Genomic DNA, 21,995 nt, shown 5'->3' on the forward strand with positions numbered 1-21,995 from the left:
GTACCGTAAATCCATTGGGGTGCTAGGCGACATCAGTTCTCCTGTTGTGACCTATAAGGGGCATTTCATATATTTTCACCCTACATACACACACTTGCACTTGTACTTTTACTTAAACTACATACATACATACTTACTTACATTGAATGTATAAAAAAAGAGGGGACGACGTGCTGACGATTCACACAAAGCTCAGGAGTAGGGAGAGTGCGCGCGTTCAGGCGGCTGGTCAGTGGGGGGAGTAAACACGCCGGCGCCTCAGTTCAGCCGCGTCTCTTGGTTACTCCACATCGCGGCTCGCGGTCGTTCCCCGTGTTTAGTTTTCGAGTAATCATCTGCTCTTAAACTTGTTAACCCGAAAATTAAATAATTAATAATAATAATTGTAATTAAAAAACTCGATTTTTAAAAAGTGTTTTAAATTTAAATACAAATAAAATTGTGAGTAATTGTGAACAGTACTTGTCAGTGTAAATTTATAATTTTTTTTATAATTGTTTAATTGATAAAATTAATTTATAAATAATAATAAAAATAAATTGTTGAAATTTTTACTCCAATTTAAATTTAAATTTTTACTCCAATTTAATTTAAATTTATTGAAGACTTTAAAAAAAGTTGCGCTGAATTTTCAGATTGCATTAAATAAAATGGAGTTTTAAATGAAAAATAATAGAAATTATAAATAAAATAATAATACTGAAAGGTGGATGTACGACGTACGAGTGTTAGCAGTAATCCCTGACCGGTCAGCTAAGCGTAAACGTGAGGAGCGAAGAGCGAGAACCGAGACAAGAAGCTAAGCCGCGAGTATCGCCACTGCTCGGTTGTACTTATACTTAGCTCCCATTCTATCCAGCAGTGTTTTTTGTTTTGTGAGAAGCCGCTCGTCTCCTTGTACGTCGCCCTTTTTTATTCACTCGTCCACTACACTTTTATTTAATCCACTTGCTATATTTATTATTTTATTTAATAAAATATACAAATAAAACTTTTATTATTGGAGTTCTGTTTTTGTTTACTATTTTTTATTACAAAGTTTGGTGTAAAAAAGAAATAATTTCATCAGTTTAAATATAAAACCCTTTTGCTGTTACTAGACCGGTGTAAGGATTGGTGTCTTCTTTTCTCCATCTTCGTTAAGAAGGAACAAAGAGAACTCCGCGGATCGATCGGAAAACTTCGGCTGCTGTGGGTAAGTTTATTTTATTTTGTTTTATTATTATTTTTGGTATTGATAATGATGATGGGATTTAATTATTCTAGGTATGTATTGATTAGTTGACAATAAAAAACTTTTCGTTCAATTATATTGACGGTTTTCAGGCAGAGATATTGTTTAGGTTCGTTGAAGGTTATGCCGATGTCCTTGAACGAGAAACTGTTACAGTATCAGGAAGTTATTGCTTTATTAATTGATTTATCGGGTGAATTTTTATTTAGCTGAGGTATTATTGATACTGACACTAACAGACAGCTGACAATTTTTAGAAGTTTTTTTATTGGAGAAATTAATGCAAAAAAATTGTACGAAAAATTTTACTTTTAGGTTTAAAAAATTTTTAGAGCAATTTTTTAAAAATGGTTTCTTAATTATAATTTAATTAATGAGAAATATTAAAAAATTTTCAGGGCCAAAAAAAATTTGAATGTCTTAAAAATATCAAGCAAAAAAGTTTTTGGAGCAAGTAAAATTTTATGACACTTAAATCATACGATATATATCATATTTTGATTTTATTTAAAAAATAATTTAATGCTAAAGAAATATTAAAAAGAAACTCCATAAATTTTAAAATTAAAAAATTTTTTTATAATGTTTTACTTTTCGAAAAAAAATATAAGATATTATTGTTGATTTCAACACTAATCAATGGTCTAATTTAAATAAATTAGGATTTAATTATAGATACTTGTAAAAATTAAAAAATTATAACAATTTCCAAAATAATAACAAGAAAAAATTTTATTATATTTTTACGAAATTTTCTCGTATTTTTGCTTATAAATTGGAATTTGAGACAACTAATAATTACAAATCAAAATCAGATCTTCATAATTCTAAATCTAGAGATCTTTTAAATTAATCATAAAATTTAAATTATTCTAAAATAAAAATAATGATTTTTTTCTCCTGAAATAGATGATGTTCGATCATTAAAGCTGACATTGAACCTAATCGACATCCTTCAACAGAAACTTATCGACAATTTAAATTCAACGACCATTGACTTTAGCTTATCAACCACTTACAATGTTATCTAAAATATTCTTTCATTACCCGCTAAGATTAATTATTCCTCTCGATCATAACTATCAAGAATTAATGAGCAAATGGATACGCTAAATAAATAACCAGTGTCCGTTACCTCGTAAAAACTACGAATTGTAAAAATATGTATGGATATATCTGTAAATGATCATATATTTTCTCGTAGATTTCTCGTTTCAAGGTACCATCATCATTATCAATAAACTATCGACTATCGACTTGTTATCTCTTTCGACACTTCGGCAAACATCAGTACATTATAATTTAACAATGTTACCATACCAGCCTAAAACAAATAGCAGTTATTAGTTATCACCATTATTCTCACGTAAACAGATTAAATTATTATAGTACAAATTTAATCGGTACAATATTTTATCTATCATTTTTATTAAAAAATCAAAAACAATTTTAAATAAATTTCAATTTACAAGTTTAATATTTTGATTCAATTAAATTAGGAGTCACGCAATAAATTGATAAAAAAATTAACTTGATAGAGATTTATTTTTAAAAATATTTTTGAAAATTAAATAAAAATATTCAAATTTTATTATTTTATAAAAAATTTTCCTTTTTAATTTTTTTCTCTCAATGAAATTAATTTTTTTATTAAGTTCAAAAAATTAAAAAATATTTAAACATAAAAAAAATTAACTACAAGGTTTAGAACAAAATCGAATAGGTTGCGCTTTCTTCGATAGAAACTGACAAGAGTTAGTCGTTATGCGAACCCAAACATGGAATACCGATCCACGACATATTTAATCTCGTCTCTATAACATATACTTATATTGTAATAACTACACACTACAACACTGCCCACATGATTTATTTTAATTAGACCGCCAAACGTATACATTCATCCATGCTTGGCATTTACATCAGGTTAATTTCATTTACGCCTCGTACTGTTTTATCATCTAAAATAAAGCAAACAGAATGATAAAATATGTTCAGTACATATTCCATCTACAACGCTGAAAAAGGACAGATTGCAAATTATGAATATTAATACCAGAGATAACAGGCACCGTGTCTACTCTATAACACACAATACAATATAATAAAATAACAGTTAACAGTTTTATTAAATAGTTCCCACATTTATCACCCGTGTTGAGTAATTAATTAATTTATAACAGCAACAATTAAAATGGATCATAAATTTAAATTCTTATATTATATGTATTGATTTAAATAAAATTGTTTCATGTTCCAAGTGCACAGTAGAGACCGTTTAATGCTTTATCAATTAAAATGTGCATAAATGTGATTTTAAAATAGTCACATTTAATTGAGAATCATTAGAGCTAATAGGACGTGAATGCGTGAATAAAATATATTCAGGGTATCCGCGCTACGCGTTATATAGTCTCGTTTTATTTTACAAACCACCATTGTTGAGTCGGTGGTGTTTGTATTTACGTCTTTCTATCATATGTAAGAATCATAAAAGCGTCTTATGTGTGTGCATGTGTCTTATATCTTGTATTATATATAGACTCTGACCCGTACCCTAAGGTGCCACCAAAGCTGCAAGACAGGTAGTGACGTCATCTTCATCCAGCTGCTCGATCTTTTGTCCATACACACTTTCATCAAGTGGTTCTATTTTATATCCAATATATTTATATTGTACTGATGTAGGTTTAGTTCTTGCTATAAATACACGAAAAAAAATTAAATTGAATCAAGAGAAAAATTCTTGAACCAAGAAAAATTTACTTATTTTTTTACTTTATTTTTTTTTCTATGTACATATTTAAATGCGAATCAGCGCGTTTTTTAAATGTGTGTAAAAACTTGTTTTTTATTGCATATCCCGACGCGCATCGGGAAGAAGTACGTATGGTAGGGATCACAGGAAGGAGAAGCTTTAGACAGATTCGGCTGTCTGTATGTATTAAGATTGATCCCACACTTTCATTTATATTACAAGAAATAGAAGACAGAATGGAATACAAGTATGAGGAACAGCAGGTAGTCCAAAATGGTAGCTTGGGGATTCAGTCTCATCTGGACAATAATATAATCTAATAGTGGCTCTATTCAGCTCTTTATGGACAGGTAACATTAGTAACAGCCAGGTTAAATGTCAGGTATAAATTTATTTACGAATACCAGTCGAGTTTCGTGTCTCGAGTGCTTAAATTATTAGTCGCTCGATTATTCATTAGTCGTAAGTTAAATTATTCATTTTTGGTGGTTATTTATGGAGTATATAATAATTTTTGTGCTGTATTATTTTGAGGGTACTCTGACATAAATTGTTTCTTGAAATATAGATTTTTTTTTTTTTTAAATTTATTCAATAATAATTTAAAAATAGTTTAATTTATCAATTTAGATATTCTTATTTTTTTTTATGTTCTTATATGGAAAAAATTATTGACAATTTTTTGCTTAATCTATTTTTTTATTAATTTATTTGGTCCAAAAATTGTCATATGTCTCTCAACTTCAGTATCATAAAATATTTTCATTCAAACATATGTTCATAAAGGAAAACGATGTCATATGAAGTTCAATTTGTTAAAATGACTTCATACATAATTATAGACACTAATAATCATAACTGCAGATGAATTTTTTCCCAAGTTTATAAAAAAAACACATAATATTGTTAACTGCAACTAAAAGTAAAAACTTATCCAATAATTACCGTTTCTGCATACAAAAAATGAAATTCATCCTTTAGCTGATTATCGATGCCAATAATTGCTTAATTATTAAATTACAATGTTGATGGATATTACCGTGGGTCGAGTTCGGTAAGTCTACTTAAAAACGTGACGTCATACGCCGAAACAGATCTTGAACAGTGAAGCATATCTTTATGGCGTGGAACAACATAAAGACCGTAAAAGGTAAAATCTCCTGGCAATTACAAACGCATTTAATGCTCGAGACGTATGTAATATATTTTTAAAAATAAAACTACCGGTATTATGTATTGTATATTATATATTATATATGTAATGTACATACAAACACACAACCTGCAATTTAATGTTAATTCATTTGCATTATTTCATTTCGGAGCGTAAGTGGTTGAAATGATTTTTTGCTGCCCTCAAAATAAGACTCAGGCAGAAACTCTTTCCGAGTAGACCCTATAGTACAAAAGTATAACAGCCTCAACTGAATATTCATCTCATTTCATGAACATTGTACAAGCCCAACTCACAACACACGTGTTTTTATTATTTTTCATTTTGTTCTTGACTTTTATTTACGAATATTGTTTCATTTTTTCTAGTCTCCGTCTGCGCTCCCTTTTGTTTGGATCTCGATTGGGTGCGCGGAGTACAATGACCTCCGAAGGTTTCTGCTGAAATATTCACTTTAATGACGAACCATAGTTATGTACTATAAACTATAACTATACTAGTTCACTATTAACATACGTGCTTGAGCTTTCAGTTCTGTCTGATACGTTTTGTATTTTACATCGCGATGCGATTCGCGGTTGTAGAGTATCAATAGCATATACCAGCAAAAACTGCCTTTGTTTCATAATCTTTTATCCACGCCAGTCTTATAATACTACTTGCATGTGATTATTGTGATTCGTGACTGAAGGATGAATGTTTTTCATTATTTATATAAATGTTTATAGTTTCTATTTCTTTACGGTTTTTTTTTTACTATTTCAATCTCAACACGAAAAAAAAGAATAGCTGAATAAATTGAGTTTTTAGTGTAAACTTTGATAATTAAAAAAAATATAACTTCCACAAAATCTATAAGAAATTTCCATAAAAAAATTTATATAAAGAAAATGTTATAAATAAATGGATAATAAAATTTAAAAATTTATTTTTAAACTGTAATTTTTTCAGTTTTTTGCTAAAAATTCACTTTAAAAACACTAAAAATTAAACTTACTTTTTCCGTGATATGAATCCACTGTCCATTTGATATCTCTGTAATATCTACCGACATTAAGAACGATATAGGACGCTGACTCAGACTATTTACTCTCATACTATACATACCTTTGAGTTTACTTGTATAGTACCAGAATTACGGATGATCAAAGCCTGGACCAACCAAGTAAATGACAAACATCTTTGGTATGCATACGCAGGATTATTCCAGGTATGGATTAAGGATCCAAGCCTAGTATAACTTTTAATCTGTCGTAAAAATAACTCCGTTTGCTATCACTTTTTATTAACATTAGCGAGAGATAATCTTCGTTTATTCTCCCCCTCAGGGTCATTAAATCTCAACCAAATATAAAACTGATGAATTTTTCAATCAAAAACTATTTTAGTAACATCAAGCAGTGTTTCTAAATATTTAATCATCGGATAGTTGTTCGATATCCGTTGTAGAAAATTTATGACTTCGTCTATAATTGAAATTTTATCTCCGCTTTTGCTTCTATAAACTACAATATTAATTTCATTAGATATCTATACTAATAATACATAAATAATTTTGTATAAGATTTTTTATAAATTAAAAGTATTTTTCTTTCGTGATCGCCCACGGAAAGAATAGAAGCGCTGGCTCATAAATAACGCGTCTAGTTTCCGCGAGCACAGCGCCACTACATGCAACATGTATACTAATACATCCACCATTTCGTGTACATACATACGCCCTTCAAATATATTCAGTGTTATATTGCGGTATACAGTCGACGCTCTCTGTATTGGACCTCTCTGTATTTGACCACATTCTTCCTCTGTATTTGACGATTTTACACAGCTCTTATGGACAAGGACGAGTCAAATACAGAGAATGGTCCTGTACGGGTGAGTCAAATACAGAGAGCGTTGACTGTAATATAAATATTTAGTTATCTGAAATTCCGGACGGTAAGCGAAATAAAAATACGAGAAGAGTTGTTGATATCACGAGTCTTCGGCTCTGCCTTTACCCGACTCTTTTTATTTTTGTTTCATTTTATATTTTTTAACTCCCCGTTCCCGCTCACATTCTCGGATCTCTGGTCTCTGGTGTCCAGAGATAGCCCGGTTGATCGATTATATTCCCTCTACTCTATATATATACGCACCAGTATATATAATATACATATGTGAATGGTACATCTCTTGGATACACGGGCTACGAACTCTCAATGCAAATCACCGGAATTTCGTACAATTGAAACACTGTTAGAGTATATTCGTTTAATGTTTTTTACTATTAATATTTTCATACAGTTGCGAATATTTTTATTTCCATAGATATATAATAAATTTATGATTGATATTCAATTTGAAGTAGTTTGCCTATTTTTTATTAATTTTCACTTTATAGATTAAAAAAAAATTTATTAAAAATTTAAAAAAATCATTAGACATTTTTTTCGTCATAAATTCAGCGTTTTTTTTTTTTTTTACTTGATAAATCGCGATAAAATTGAATGAAAAAAAATTCAATCACCTACAGTTGACATTAAATTATTATTGTGCAAAAATTGATAAATTGAGATTGAATTTTTTTAACTAAAAAAACAATCAATCTATAATATATACTCAACACTTGAAATTGATATAATCTTGTCACTGACGATGGAAAAAAAAATCAAACCATAATTGGATTGAACCTCCAACATTGATTTGTCAATTTTTCATGAAACTTTTTCCCATTAAATTTTCCTATTGAATTCCTAGCCTGTAATATTGGATAACAAAAAAATAGTAGTGGTTTAGCCAGTCACGCGTGGTCGAACTCGTCTAGCGTAGAATAATTTTAAAGAATTCACTGGATCGGTTATTCTGGTTCTCTTTCTCTCAATTTACCATACCCTCAACACATAAATATATTCAATGCACATATATACATATATTCTGAATTTCCAATACTCTCGTGACGGGTGAATATTTGCAGCATATTTAATCGTGTCGTTACAGAGCCGTAAAACCGCGTCATTAATTCTAGTCACTATTTTGAACTATCAAAACGACTTGTAGAAAAACGGTTAGATACTAAATGAGTTCCGCAGTATACAAACTCTTTATTTTTATAGCCCAATTACTCTTGAAAAGAAACACTTACCTTTACTACTTTTCAATATAACGTCATTTCATGGTTCATGGTTCACCGGTCATAGAGATGAGAAGAGCAGACTTGCAAAATCTAGAAGACCTCCATTAAAAAACTAGAAGTTAGAAAAATATCATTTAAATACATCAAAAAGATTCAAACTCCAATGAAAATAATTTGTATAAAAAATACTCGTCAAAAGGTTAAAGTATAAAAAATATATTAGAAAAATAGATGAATCATATATATTATTTTTGAAAGGTTTTTTTCTGGGTTACTTTAAATTTCAAATGATATTTTAAAACTTATGAGTAAAAAATATTTTCATTATAAAAATTGAAAAAATTTTTTTTTGCAAAAAACTTTTTAAATCAATTTTTTTCATGAAAGATCAGAAAATCAATATTAATCAATTTTCAAGCAACAAATTTCACCATAACATTAAACATCAATTCTTTTTAGGATAAATCGATATCACTATCTCAAATCGTAATAAAAGATACAGTCAATAGTAGATATCATACATTTATTTCCGATTCGAGTTGTCATAGAATCAGCAGATCTTTTGATTCAAACAGAAATTTATACAAAGTAATATTACTTCTCGGCGAGCGGTTCAAACTAAAAAACTAGAGACTAAAGACTGAAGACTGAAAGAAAATCTTAAATAATAACCGAGAAAACTGATAGAAATACGATACCAGTTTCCTTGTAAAGTACAAAAGACGTTGGAAAAGTCGATGCAGAGCAAAATTTCGTATCCGTTTCATATATACATGGCTCTGCAATGGATATAGTTTTTTGCTTTGCATCTGATCTTACTGTCTCGGCAATTGTACCAGCACAAAGGGCTTAAAAACTATATATATGATGGCTAGACACTACTTTATACGTATATGTATATGTATATTATATGAGTAGAGCTTTCTGCCCTAGACAGACAGTCGGGCGCCTGGTGCAAACTACTATCGATTCCCTGATATATTCATTTCTGGTACCATTTACTCATATATATACATTTTCAATGCATCAAAGTCGATAACCTCATACTCAGCAGAGTTCAGTTTTCTGGCATATGTCTGCTCTATGGCAAAACCAGAAAGCAAAACCATAAATATAACCCGGTTGAATTATTGATGGTTAATTTTAACAACTTATAGTCACGCGATAGATAGAGCCCATAATACCAAGAGGGCTAAACTTTCTGCAGTAGGTTTTCTATTATATTCGCAATCATACTGTTTTAGAGTCAGCTTTAATAAAAAATTTTTTAAGGCCAACAGAAAGTTCTAGCCATTATTTCTGTTGATACTGAGCTCTACGCCAGTCTCGATAACTCTCGAGACCGTTGAGAGCTTTTTTATTTCATTGTTTACTGTTACGGCTAGACGTGATTATTACTCCCGTCAACACTTTTTTATTTTTTTTTAGGATCGGGTTAATTGATAATTATTAATCAAACTTAATTACATTAAAATTTTTTTTACGGATAATTTAATTTAATTTTAAATTGAAAAATATTAGTCAGCAAATAAATTTTTAGTCTATTCAAATAACATATTAATTAACATTTAAAATAAAATGAATGCAATTTAAAGGTCTTGGGATAATTTCAAAAGTGGAGGCGGAAAAAATTAGAATGTCGACCTCAGTACTGTTAGTGAGATAACATCTCCAAGATTAACTCATATCACTGCGGTTATTTTCTAATACCCGGTTTATTATTACGTAATACGTAATATGTTGATTTGATGATCGAAATCAAAAAGTAAACATTTAAATGTCGATTACAACATAAATACCTTAACGTAATTCGGAGTTACATAAAGCCGCCGCGGGATTTATCGTGAAAATCCGGACTGGTGGTTAACCTGGAGAAATTAACAGTATTTATTGTGTGACAAGCATCACGGTGTACGGTATATATAGTACAGAGTATAATAAAGAGAGAAAGGGTTATACTTCTATTGATGTCTATACCCATATCGGTAACTCGGGTTTTTGTTAATTCATCAGTAACGTCAACGATGTGTTTACTGCCTACGGCAATTTATTATCTCTGTCGCGTGGGCGTTAACAAACACATTATTTGCTGGTAATGGACCTTTTTTTAACTGACATCCTTGTTTTGTGCAAATTACTATAATAATAACAAAGTTTATGATAACAACAATAAATTAATAAGAAAAATTTTTCGCTAGTGTATTTATGTGATAAAATCAGTCTTTTAGTTAAATTAAATATTATAAGAATGATCTTGATTTAAATTTGTGCCTTTTAAAATTTTTTTGTTGTTTTTTGCGATAATTAATTTAGTGTGAGAAATTATCTTATGTCTTTTTATGGTTTAATATTTTTTTTTGTGGTAATCAATTTATCATCTAAATAATTAAGAAAATAAGTCTTTTGACAATTTTTTAGTGATAGTTAATTTATAATTATTATTATTGTTATTATTATTATCCGCAAAGAAGTTAGATGATCAATATTCCAACAAGAAAAAGCTCATTTACTGCAGTTACGCTCTAATTACCATTACAATCTCAAGCATATTACATCCTCACAGTAGCCAGAGTACTCATCTATATCTTCATCTTTTTATCGTGAGAATTATGTATGAAAAACTCTAGTCAACCGGTGAGTGATCCGCGAGATCATTAACCCACTTTTTAAAATTATTTTAATTTCACCCATCCTAACCTCCCCTTCCCCCTCCCGAATAGATGATGACAATTATTAGATTTATAATTAGAGTCATATAATATAGTATTATAATTTTTTCATGTGAAATTCACCAGCGGAAAATACAGAATTAGAGCAGTAGTTGATTGTAACGATTCGGTGTAACTGCGTGCCAATTAAGCTCTAATTACGCAGCGAGGTAAACCGACCCGTCGGAGAATATTCTATGAGGATCACTGTGCTAGTATACACACAGGATCTCTGGAGAGGCAGGATCCACCAATCGATTCACAGGCTTTGTTTACTCCTATCATATAAGTTTCGTCTAATTAACCATTTCTAATTAGACACTGCGAATCTAATTCACATATCAATACTATTATATCAGACCATGTGTATACTAACGTTGATATTTGAATTTTATTCGTAAAATTACTTTTATTGTCGTGATAAATCATTGACAATATTGAGATAAAATTCTAAAAATGAAAATATTTTGTTATAACCCATACAAAGGACAATGAAAGACGAAACATAATATATAAATCATAAATCTCGCGTCTTGTTGTGACATTTCATGTACTCGTTCGTCATCTTACCTGTCTCTTCCACTCTTGTTGACTCTCCATATATGTCGCTTTGATAATTCATAATTCACGGATCGTTTACTTTATTCTTGTGATTTCTCGGAAATATTAAACATGAAAAATGAAAAGTCTGTTTGATAAAAATAATAATAAAAATCCCTTCTCAGTAAGAATTTTTTCTTATCCAAAAAAATAAATGTCAATATTTTTGTAAAATCACAATTTGTAATAAATAAAATGTTTTGGGTTAATTTAATTATATTTTTTTTATCGAAAAGTTCAACGTCTTTGAAAATTTATTAAAAAAAAAAAAATGAGTACATGGCACTATTTATAAATAAAAGTTGAATGTCTGAAATTCAAAAATACTCAAAACAATAATAGAAATGACGAAGAGTAAAATTATAAGCAGCCACCTGACAAGCTAATTTACTTATTGGCTCGCGACCAACGTCCAGGTGTATCTCATCGCGGAACTAAAAAAACTTGTTACCGAAATAAAACCCACTTTCCAGTGTTATGTTTCCAAACATAACTTGCGGGAGTATCTGTCTTCACTGGTGAATGCAATAACATGAACGCAATCACCCAATCAAATGTTATTTCTATAATTGTCCCCGCAGTTCTGTGAGTTACCTCATACCGCATTTGATTTAAATATAAATATTTGAATATTCGAATACATGTGTGTTATATGAATAAAAAGGTCATTGGTTACATTAGCATGCGCACTCGATATTCAAAGAGTTGAAGCTCAAACCGGTGTGAGCACGCCAGCATCCAATGACATCCGCTCATTGAACAACTAATGACCTGTTCAACAACCTATATTCACCTACATTTCAACTTTTCTACTTCATAACATCATCGGTACTCCGAGTTCGATAACAGCTCGCTCGGTCATTACTGAGCAAGTGAAAGTTTTAATTAATCACTTCGTAAAATCCCTCGCTTTATTATTAATCGCTTTATTTATGTTTGTTTTTTAATTACAGTCATTTTTCAAGTTAATCTGACTGTGAAAAATTATTTAAATCGCTGTAATTTGAGCAAAATTACACTTGATTAATGTCGGTAAAATTTGGAGAACGAAGCAGAGCGCAACTGTTGAGCATATTCAATTTTTAAAGTAAAAATTTTATTCATTATTGATTGAAAATTGTTCCTAATCATAAAACAGTTATTAAAAAGAATAATTAGTTGATTTTTTCGCATTTTTCTGAAAAAATTGATAAAAATTTCTTTCTTACCGACATTAGAATTTTTTTAAACTTTAAATTCCGCCTAAAGGAGGAAAAATACGGAAAAGTTGAGTAAGAACTATTTTGTAAAAAATTAAACTTCCTACAAAAAAAGTCGTCTATGATTTTTCCGTTCTTCCAATTATAAAAAATTACATTTCAAACTTTTTCCAACATTCTTTTGATATTTTTATTTAGTTGATAGGTATTTTTTTATGAGCAACAGAATTTATCCATCACAGAATTGCTTGCTAAAATGAAAATAAATCCTCTGGTAAGCTTGGTCGTATTTTTCGTGCACCAATTGCGAGTTTTTGTTATTAATTTACATTCGGACAGTAAAAGAGCATAATAAAATCCAAAAGTAAATAGCATTAAACAAAATACAAAGCTCGAGCGGGCTAAAAAATGAAACTAAAACAAACAAGATTCGGTTTATGTGGCAGTGCGTTACACATATATAGATCCTCGAATTATCTAGGAAATTGTCGAGTATTCAATAGGATGTAGCATGCAGGATGATTCACAATGCCGTAAAAAAATTTAGTCATTTTTTTCGATAAAACGAAACTATCGATTTTACTTCGAGTTTATATAATTGGCAATAACATGACATGAATTCACTCTTTTCCTGTCGTTTTAGTTACTGTATACATGATCGACGAGAGTTAAAACTTTTATTGCCCCTGCAAAATCGCGTGACCTGGCACAAAATTCATCAGATTGTCCGTTTATAATCAAATTGTTTTTTTTTTGTTTTTATGCTTTTTTTAATCATCTTATTAGTATACATTTTTTAAATTTCAATTCTGGAGAAACGAAAAGAGATAGGGCAAAATTAATAAGAACTTTTTGTGAGTAAAATTTAAATTTTCGGTTACTATAATTTTTTTGTATCTTCAATATTTGACTTAAAATTTTTATATAAAAGTCAAATATTCAACTCTTGAATAAAATAGCATAAGTTTTTCAAAATAAAATTAATGTTAAAGTTTCAATTTCGTAGCTCAGAAAAAAACTCAATGATAACTATTTTCAGTTTTATAAATTTCAAAGCGATAATGATAGATACCTGGCTTAAAAACAAACAGAGACTGATAGAATCGAAACCAACAAATGGTCGTGCCGTACCAAGTTAAAGTTAAATAAAGTTCTTTCAGCTAACAGGGACTTTTCGTTTTATCTTAAAGTTTCTGGAGAAATGAAAAGGTGGAGATAGAGAAAAACTCCTTGAAGGTAAAGGCGAGTAGAGTGTTTTCGACGGTGTGCTGGAGATTAATGGAGTGTGTAAGATTCAATTGAGTGATGCAAGTTTCTCATCTTGATCGACGTTAACGTAGATAAGGTATAAGGAGCGCAGTTAACTTTGTTATGGAGATTATTATAATTAAATGATTGGAGGCGGGAATAATATCTGCCGAGCGCCAAGATATTAATTTAATGGGGATCTAACCTAGTTTAAAGTTAATACAGCCAATTTATAATTTGTAATTACTGATGTGATCCTAAATTTTTTGATAGATAAATATCAGCTTATAATTCTAAACTCTAATCGACGCTCATGATGATATTAACAAAAAATGATGAAGAGAAGTTGATGAGTTGGGAGAAGGAATAACATAATAGAGACACAACTCAAAAATTAGAGAGGTCCGTCATTATTTATTAGCCTTTAAAAGTCAAATGAATGATAAATAAAGGCTAATAATAAATTATAACGATATATCACGGTCATGAATAAACATAACCAGAAACTAAAACTAAAATCGATGTAAATTGCCTTGGTATTGACTTAGCGCAAGATTCATGAGCGTAGTTGAGGAATTTAGGTCAACCGACGGATGAATCACTTCAGTTTGAGTTTTAAGTGTACGTACAATAAATATACACGTACGAGATTGATATTAATTCCAGAGTTGGTAGTTGGTGCAACTAACTAAATTGTAGGCGCTTCTGCAAGCTGCTTAAGCACCACCCCACCTACAACACGGTAACACAACATAACTCCAAGGGAAATAAAAATAAATTACATTTAAAAGTTTTAAGTCGAGCAAAGAAAATTTTCGCTCCATAAATTTTGCTCCGCGACCTAGTTACCAGAGAAAACCTTTAGTTTTGTTATTATTCATATCAACCAGAAAGCAGAATAGAAGCACAAGTGGTTGTACTTTGTATACAATGCATGTTGTGGAAAATAAACGATAACTAACTGTTGAGTAGCCGGAGAGGAATAAACAAATGTATGTATATATTATTTATATAATGCAAATAGCAGAAATAGTTCTGCTTTGTTTTCCTTTTTAAATTTCAGCTTTTATAGAAAAAGTATCGAGTGGGCTTTGTTCCACCAAGGACTCGTTTGTACGCCAACAACAACTCACTTGTAAGAAAAAATAGTTATTGTTCTCCACGAGAGCTTTCGTGAATCCTAACAGATGCGGTTACGAGCTGTAAGCTTCTCAGTGTTGGAATTAACTTTATTAATTTTATTAATAACGTAAGATACGGCTTATGATATGAATTAAATTTTATTAAATAAATGAATAAATAGGTTATTTTTGGTTTACAGAAATAAGTAGATGTAGAAATTCAAGCTTGTTTAATGAGCTTTTAGATGCATTTTACATAAATTAGATAAACTACCATGTTCCGCAGTTAATTAGAGAACCAGTAAAAAGATGATGAAATGTACAGTGGAGCTTTTTAAAAATAAGTAAAACATAAGTCCAGTTGAAAACTTTCAGCTAAGCCGAATATGAGTTTGAACTAATTAGATATTTCTTTTCCATGAAATAAAAGGCTAGCATAATTCATACTAATGAAAAGGTAGAGTAGTTTGAGCATAGAATATCAAAGTCATGGACAGTTTTTGGTAATCTCATTTACATACTAGGACAATATAGTGACGTTATTACCTATATTTAATAAAACAGTCAATCTCATTTGTATTTGGAGAACAATATGGAATTATTGATTGGCTGACGAACAAAGAATTGGTCCGGTAGTATTCGGATTATATTAGGATTTTGAATTGGACATTTGATATTTAATGCATTTAATTGGATAGTCTGGCTTGTTTGTAAAAGAAAAGAAAAACGGCGTAGAAAAGCCGCTGAAAGTAAAAGTGACATATTATTCTTGAACAAACCTTTCCGGTAGGATTATCTGGGAAAATGACATCGCTACGGTTTCCCACTTTCGTATGTATAATATGTATTACCAGCATAATATATGTGTCCCAGCTATCGCATATGGCGTGACCGTACTTACAAAGTTTAATATGTGATATATAAACTTTGGAGCATTAATTTTCGAGAGATTACTCTCTGTCGCTAATTGCATGAATTATAGCAGTAACCTATGGCAGAACTTTTGGTGCTTACTTGCTTCCATCAGCGGAAAGATTCTCCAGGATTGTCAAGCGAATTTCACTTCCATTTCCCTTCCGGGTAACCGGATTTTCACCCAAGAAATAAAGCCTAGTCCTCGTGATTCCAGGCTATTTTCTTGTCGTAGCCGTGTAATCCAAGTCGGGATTAAACGAGAGCGCTTTTTTTTTTTATACCTAAACTGTGTCGACTGCCGGAGGGTATACTGATGTGATGAGAAAAGACAAAAAGTGTTTGGCTGGTTCGGAAGATTTTGCCCAGGTGGGCTGCTCTTTTCTCTAAACGTATAAATATATGATATCATAGCTTAACACCCAAGGGATAATTTATTGAAGGAACAATTTTGACCTGGGTCATAAACTTGGATGGTGTAAATTTATTATTTCGTCTTGGGAGCACACAAAGTTGGAAATATTGAATACAGAATACGGAATTTGCTCGTGAAATAATGTCTCAGATCTCAGTACTGCAGTAATCTATGGAGTACTAGCAGATATTCATTGAATGCGAGAAGAGAAAGCAGAGAACAGAGTGGAATCCATTCTGGAAACTCCATTGGGACGCAGAAGTTTGTGCTTCTTGATGGTCCACCAGCAATTGGATCCCATCTACATCTCCTGACTAATGCATAGATCATAGACATATATATAAACCTGACCATTCCCATCGAACTTAATGGACTGACATAGTTTACCTTTGAGGATCAGATAAGTTGACATAAAACTAAAATTTGGAAACATCATAGCTCGGATCTTCTAGACAATCGAATTGTTATTTAGCAATTTGTTGATATACAAAAAATGTTTCGCGTACTGAGAAAATGATTACTCGAAAAAGAAATTATTGCAATGTTTGAAGTTTGTATTATTCATTCAAATTTGCAACTACAGTCACGCAATTTTTATGAAGAATGTATTAACAATAATAACTTCATATTTGATTAGTGAATTGCACTGCGTGAAGATAACACTCAATCGATATGCTTCCATTTGGTAATGAGATAAAGAAGATATGGGTATTGTTTTGAAGTTGGTTACCTGGATACTTCATTTTTACGTCAGTTGTTTAGAATAAGTGCACCAATGGCGAAGTAAAATACCTTATATGGAACGCAAAATGTTACATCGATTTTTTAACACAAATATTATGCGCCAGTTGTCAATAAGTCGTGAGTCGTGTTGGAAATGTCAGTGAAGAGTGAATTATTTTAATATTCAGTAAAAATGTTATGAAAAAAGTTATTTTTTTGATCTTTATGTCACTTATAAGTGTCCATAATCAAGGTCAAATTTTGATACAGTCATTTGATAGCAGCAAAATAATTGAAGTCGTGGTAAATAAATTTTTTAAAATAAAATTTACATGGTATTGTTATTCAATAGTTCATTCATTTAATTTTAGTTGGAAATCGTTGATCAATGTAATACAATTTATACAAACAGTTTAATGCTTGCTGGTGCTTTTGACAGCCATGACTTTCAGAGATTTGCTAACTTAAGACCAATCATTTGGTTTGACGAACACTCAGATCATTCGTTAATCAAAAAAAGGAGCAATCAAGTGAACATCGATCACATAAAAACCACCTTAATTTCAACGGATTCAACGTCGGAGTTACAAAAAATGTTAAATCAAATAAAGAAATCAAAATGGTGGAATTCGTTTGGGTATTTCATTATTTTGGACAAATCAAATGGACCCCAACACTGCGATCAAGCGAGCGAATTTTTGAATATCGCCTGGAAAATGAACCTGATTTCATATCACAGCAACACAGTTTTCATATGCGTTAACTCTGAAGACAAGGTTATCATTTACAATTATAATCCGTATAATAACTGGACAACGAATGGCTGGACATTGGATAACGTCATAACCAAATCTGACAATAATAATTGGTTCTTGTACGAACGAGATTCTGCTTCAGGTAATGAAAAAAATTTTGTGCCATGGGGTTTTATACACTTAGAATTTTTTTAAATTAATTTTTTTCTCATTTTATTTTTACAATGTAGATATATTTTAGTAGATGCACTAGAAATTTTTTGAAGATTTCTTTTTTAAAGAAATACTTTTTTTTAGAGACATCAGTAAAATTTAAAGTAATGATTGAAAAATCGTTTTTTTTTTTTGGCCTTTTAAGTGCGTAAAATCCCCTAATTTCCAAGAGGGTAAATTATCATTGATGAAAATGTTTACTGTTACAGCCAACTTTAGTAATTGTAATGAGGTGTTCTTTGATAAGACTCTCCACTTGGGCAACTACACTGGAATAAGGGCGGTGACAGCTCTTCCTAATGAAAATAAATGTGATATATATCGCGATTACAACAAAAGTATAGCAAAACAATTTGACATTTCGATGGCTAAAATGTTGTTTGATAATTTGGGTGTCCCGTTTAATTATAGTTGTAGTTTTGAACATAGTGGTCTCAATTCGAAAGGTTTACATTATGGAATAGTTAAAGATCTTGCGGATAACAAGTACGATTTAATGCTAAATTATCGCTTTAGCTTATATTCGAATTCAACCGACGGGTCTGTAATCATTTATGAAAGTGGTGTTACATTTGTCGGCAATGATCGCGGATTTATTTCAATTTTCGAGGCGATGATACGTTTTTTCCGACCATGGTTTTTGATCGCTACCGCTATTGTCATGTTGATAGCAATAATAACTCTAAGACTTACTATTGAACCAACTTTTTCATCAGCAACACTTCAAGTAATTTGTTACTCGGCGATTCTCTCTCGAAAGTTCCAACTCGCTCTCCACCGCGAATTATTCTTGCAACAATATTTTTTTTTGTGCTTATCATCCAAACGATTTTTAACAGTAACATTCTGAAATTTATTATGGACCCGACTGCAAATAATTTGCAAACATTTAGCGAATTAGAAGAGAGGTCTGGTTTTGATCTTTACTGCGTTAAAGGGTTTGATTTAGCTTTAAATCCTGAGGTTTCAAAACGTTGCACCGTTATCAATAACACATGTGCTATCCTATCCAATACAACAAACTCTGTTTGTGTCTATGAACAGTATTTGAACCTCGGTTTTGCTAAACAGTTTAACTTGTATACTTCTCAAGATGTTGTTAACAATCGATACTTAATTTATCGAATGAGAAAAAATTGGCCTTTGAGTAGACGAGTCAATAACATATACTCTCGGCTTTTCGAAACTGGAATTCCTAAATATAATATGGAACGTGCGGTTAAAAAAATTTCAAAAACGGTTCACGTTAATAAAGAACATCGACCTGTTGAAATCTCTGAAATGCTTTTCGTATTTGATATGTTGATGATTGAATCTGCTATCGGGTTTCTCGTATTTTTTCTTGAAATAATCGTGAATGCTATTCGTAACAGACGACGCAGGCAGTATGTAGTTGAACCTCAACAATTACCCATGCCAGCCATCGAAGGGTAAAAATTTTTATTGCAAGAAATTAAAGATATTTTAATTGTTTGACAACTTAATTTTTCACTTTGTATCAATTTTGCGAGCGTTGATTTTAAATTCACATTTAAAATTATTAATTAGAACAAATATACTCATATTTTATTATCTTATACTCAGTTATTTTCAAGATTTCAAGAGACCATTTCCAAATCGTAAATAATCTTTTGTGATGGTACTCAGTAGAAACGTTTAATTATAAAAATATATCGTTAACTGTACATAATATAAATGTAGCAATTAGTGTGTGGTTTTTGTGTAATATGAGAATTTTAAATAAAATATTAACTTTTACAGACTAAAGTATTAATATTATTTGAACACCCTGTTCTTTCTGCATAAATGGAAAATTTTTTTACCAATTTGCTAATTAGAAGGTCGATTTGAAACTATTCATCAAATGAAATACTTCTTATCAAAAATTTTCAGCTATCGTTATTCAATTTTGGACTTGATTTAAATTTAAAGTTCTGTGATGTATTTTTTATTGTCCTTATATAACTTAAGTCATACTAAGAAATATCATGTAACTTTTAAACCGGATTTTATATATTATATATTGTACAGTCTAAACAGATTTTCCCAAAAAATATATACGAACTCGGATATGTACCGGGTTCAAAACTTGTTACGGCATTCTTCACGGAAGTACACCTCCTGCATGACCGAGCCGACGTATGAATGAATAATGTAAGTTATGAATTAAACATAAAGAATATACACGCGTGCAACTATAGCCCGGGTTATATGCAGGCGTTACAAACTTTATCGATAATTCATTCACTTACCTACGTCTCTGCATTGAACATTGATATCTGTAAATTTTCCTCCCGGTAATAAAATACACCTCCGAGCTCACGGCGCATAGAAAAATATAATAATACATATTTATATATAATACATATCGTATAAAAATTTATGTTTCATACTTTCAAAGTTTACGTCTTACTGCTACTCATTTTCCTTTTTTCTTACACAACTATTTATTTATAGCCTCTCAATATTTGCATAAGTAACTTAAACTTTTATCTTTTTTTTTAGTTTTACAAATTCGCTCAATATATACCGAAAGGTCAAGTGAAAAATAACCTCGGTACACTTGAGATCGTTGACATTAAACGGTAGATTGAGCGCTTTAGAAAATTTACTTTTGATAATTTTATTGGAAAAGTCGAGAACTAATTTTGCGGCGCATTAATTTTGATCATTTTTAGTGTTAGGAACAATTTTAATTTTAACACTTCATCAATAAATCAATATCATGAAATAATAAATTTAACCTTTTTTAATTTTGACATTAGTGAATTTTCCGATAGGTAAAATTTTTATCAAATTAAGTTAATTTTGTAAATTAAAAAAAAATCCTTTAAATTTTTCCTTTATCTTAAAAATTTAACACATCAAAATTTTTGATTTATAGACAACCATAACCTTTACTTTTACAACTAATTCTTTAAAGCTTTTAATCTTGCAAAAAAATTAGTATTTCTTAAATAACTAATTTTTATCACATCCTTAAAATTCAATAAAATACTAAAACATCATAAACACCAATAAAAGTAAATGCAGAAATTCAACTGGACAAATTTGTTTTTCTCATATAAATCTAAATTTACCAAAAGTCTTAAAACGATTTGTAAAGTGAATATATACGGAGAAAATACAGATGACTCGCTAGCCAAAAGATCAACCAAGGGGCTTACTCCGGATATATATTTAGGCTTTACTTTCTACCATTTTATTTATATAGATACAAGTATATATAGTATATCTTTTTTTCTTATTTTTTTCTCTCAGTAGTTTCACTGTTTTGTTTTATTAACTCAGAGGGAGGCGTCCAAAAACTTCCAACTTGACTTTGTGACACACACTCACTCTCACACACGTGTTTGAAAAAGACACATCGTGTGTGAATTACAAAAACGTCTTTTTCTCGCGAAGCGTTTTGGTTGTGCGCTCTGCATAAAAGATGTCGGTGTTAAGGAGCACGTGACGACTTTATGATTTTGCCAACGCGAGTATGAGTTACATTATCAAAAAAAAAATAAAAAAATTCGAGCACTGAAAAACAGGGTTCATTCATTTCATATATATATATGATATTTTTTTTTGCTATCCGTCTTCCAAGGGTCTTAGTATATAAATGGGTATTGCGCCGTAAAAATATTTCAGTGTCACAATAAAAGTATAAATTGTAGCTTCCGGGTATTATTACTGTTAGTATAGCATTGCAATAACATAATATTTTATAACAATAATAATGATAATAACAATAAAGTATATTTGCACTAAACAAAGCCAGATTATAACGGTTTATTACATTTTTATATTATACATTTTCCGTGTAGTTACGTTT

The 21,995-nt window shown here is 30.4% G+C and overlaps 2 protein-coding genes across 3 annotated transcripts in view; both read left to right on the forward strand.

The window, feature by feature from the left end:
• Positions 1 to 597: 597 nt before the first annotated feature.
• The window catches only part of LOC123261939 (ankyrin repeat domain-containing protein 50-like), a 100,606-nt gene continuing 79,208 nt past the window's right edge, over positions 598 to 21,995 (forward strand). The window contains exons 1-2 of one of the 2 annotated variants that reach the window (XM_044723836.1): positions 598 to 897; positions 1,101 to 1,195. The gene's annotated coding sequence lies outside the window, so the exon portion shown is untranslated. Of the gene's footprint in view, positions 1,196 to 21,995 lie in introns of both variants that reach the window. The other variant, XM_044723837.1, reaches the window with a different exon arrangement.
• On the forward strand, positions 17,064 to 19,933 carry LOC123261941. The gene is made up of 3 exons (XM_044723841.1): positions 17,064 to 17,510; positions 17,579 to 18,104; positions 18,385 to 19,933. The coding sequence occupies exons 1-3, from the start codon at positions 17,406 to 17,408 to the stop codon at positions 19,023 to 19,025; spliced, it is 1,272 nt and encodes a 423-aa protein (XP_044579776.1). The 5' UTR covers positions 17,064 to 17,405; the 3' UTR covers positions 19,026 to 19,933.

This window comes from Cotesia glomerata, linkage group LG3 (assembly GCF_020080835.1).
Source record: "Cotesia glomerata isolate CgM1 linkage group LG3, MPM_Cglom_v2.3, whole genome shotgun sequence".
In the NCBI taxonomy this organism is placed as follows: domain Eukaryota; kingdom Metazoa; phylum Arthropoda; class Insecta; order Hymenoptera; family Braconidae; genus Cotesia; species Cotesia glomerata.